This window comes from Acyrthosiphon pisum, chromosome X (assembly GCF_005508785.2).
Source record: "Acyrthosiphon pisum isolate AL4f chromosome X, pea_aphid_22Mar2018_4r6ur, whole genome shotgun sequence".
In the NCBI taxonomy this organism is placed as follows: Eukaryota; Metazoa; Arthropoda; class Insecta; order Hemiptera; family Aphididae; genus Acyrthosiphon; species Acyrthosiphon pisum.
This window is the reverse complement of record NC_042493.1, coordinates 52757993-52760337: the sequence shown is the minus strand read 5'-3', so window position 1 is coordinate 52760337 and position 2345 is coordinate 52757993. Positions and strand designations below refer to the sequence as shown.

The window sequence follows — 2345 nt, the reverse complement described above, 5'->3', positions numbered from 1 at the left end:
ATCTAAATTTTGAATATTTATAACTCATAAACTACTAGCTCCAAATTCGATTTTCATGTATCAAAATATTAAGAAAAATATTCTGCTTTGGAATACAAAATTAAAACCCTATGTTGTCATTCAAAAAAGTAAAAAACTTATAAAATTATAAGGATAAAAAATATTTAAAAATATAATTTTTTAATAAAAACGTTGTTTTATAAGCGACTTGGAAGTATGTAAAAAAATATTTTTAAAATAGTTTATACTTTTTGAAATAATGAGTGTTGTTTGATAAAAGAATCACCCGGTATACATTGTCTTGGTTTACAAACGTTTGACACTACGATATATTTAATTTGTAAAAATAATTTACAATTTTGTGTAGTAGGTAGGTAATCTTTAATATAGAGTGAATTGACCTATTTGATAATAATATCATACTTATATCTAGAACATTACCTGGGGCTTCTCGTGAGTTATTTATATTTTAATTTGTAAGCGAGTTATGAGAATTTTATTGGCATGTAAATGTATCAAAATAAATATTTTCCACAACATGCAAACGGAAAATATAGGTACTAAACGCTTAATATCTACGTTCTCAACAACGATGTACACGTATTAACTTTGGAATAGCATTGCTTGCTTATAATTGTTTTTTTCTCTCCCGTGTGTCACACCCGCAGGTGAAGATTTGGTTTCAAAACCGACGAGCGAAATGGAAACGGGTCAAGGCCAGCTTGTTGTCCGGAAACGCGTGCGGCAACGATGGCCAAAAGAGCAACGGCGGCGGGAACGCTATGCGGGGCCGATCGAAATGTCCAAATGGTGTCGTCGGCGGCGGCGGCGGGGCGGGAAAAATCGTAGTGCCCATACCGGTACACGTCAACCGGTTCGTGGTGCGGAGCCGACACCAACAGTTGGAGAAATGCGCTTCTGGTTTTGCGCATCTCCGACGAGGCAGCGATGCGGACTTCAAAATCAAAAGTCGGCTGCAGTTGTACACGTCCGCCATTCTGTAGTCGGACACGGACAGAGGCCGCTGAGTTAGGCCTTTGTATAGACACGTCATCGTACTGCAATAATATTATATAAAGCGCAAACTTTGGACAGAAATGAAAGAATAAATAATAATAATAAATACAAATTACGATATAATAACCTAACCTATACCTATTATGTATAATGGTTGTCAAGTGCTATTTCTGATATGTCGCACCGCAGTGCATTTTCAGACGATTTTAAAAAAGGTAATTTATTTAATGCAATTTTTGAACTTAGACACACTAATATCTATTATAGGTACCTTGCTATTTTCAATTTGTGTAAATCTGTGTACATATTTTTTAGGATTAATATTAACATGTTTTCATAAAATTCAATAGGAAATTTATAATTGTTACAAATACACATCAAACCCGTTTAGATATATTTACTCTATTTGAATAATATATTTTTTAAGTGATTTTAATAACTGTTAAGGTATAATATTATGTTATAATTAAAATATAATTATTTGGATTATTGCAGTTGAAAAAAAAAATTTAAAAACAATAATAAACTTGTTCATGAATTAAAATCCGTTTCAAAAATTAAAATTCTACTTACCCAAGTCTTACAATTTTTTCCAGGGGATTAAGTCTGAATACCACCTTTTTGTATAGCGACTGCAGTAAGGGGACGTGGCACATACGCATAGCGTGTTGTCTAGGTCTTATAAACGTACAGTGCACAAAAATTGCATTCAGAATAATCAATTTTGTGTTAATCCTTTATTTGTTAACACAGAACATTTTCTTACGTTTACATTTGATATTAGGTCGATATTTTCTAATATTAAAAACACATAATTAGTTTTACTGATAGTAAGTTCATTTTTGTTGTACGTTTGGAAGACAGTGACAACACATGTGGGTGATTTGGCATCCAATTAATATTTTTTAATTGTTTTTAAATATCAGATTTTCTCAAATTCACTAGGTATTAAAAAAAAATATATTTTAGCTGCGAGGAATTTGATTTGAAATACTAATACAAATAATGTACTGGAGGGTACATTATAAGGTAATAAGGTATAATGTGAAAAGGGGAAGGGACGAACTAGAATTCGTTTAAGGAATTTAATTTAGATATTACTGATTTTAATAATACCTATAACGCGCAAACACTTGTATGGATAATCAATTTCGTGACTAGGTATATAATATCTGCTTCGACGTCGAAGAACGCGAATCCTATATAATTATGAGTTATGACGTATAAGAATTTCGAAATAAGTGTTTGACTCCCCACAACGTGTACTTAGGTAGGTACTATTATACTACTATGTAAAGGTCCCAACACATTGCAATGGTTGGGGTAAA

General features: G+C 32.1%; 1 protein-coding gene across 1 annotated transcript in view; it reads left to right on the top strand.

Moving 5' to 3' along the window:
* Window positions 1-1383, top strand: part of LOC100569881 (homeobox protein unplugged) — a 12922-nt gene extending 11539 nt beyond the window's left edge. Inside the window, exon 3 of the mRNA XM_029487081.1 lies at window positions 669-1383. Coding sequence (XP_029342941.1) covers window positions 669-1004 — 336 coding nt within the window. The 3' untranslated portion in view covers window positions 1005-1383. The remainder of the gene's footprint in view (window positions 1-668) is intronic.
* The last annotated feature ends 962 nt before the right edge of the window (window positions 1384-2345 follow it).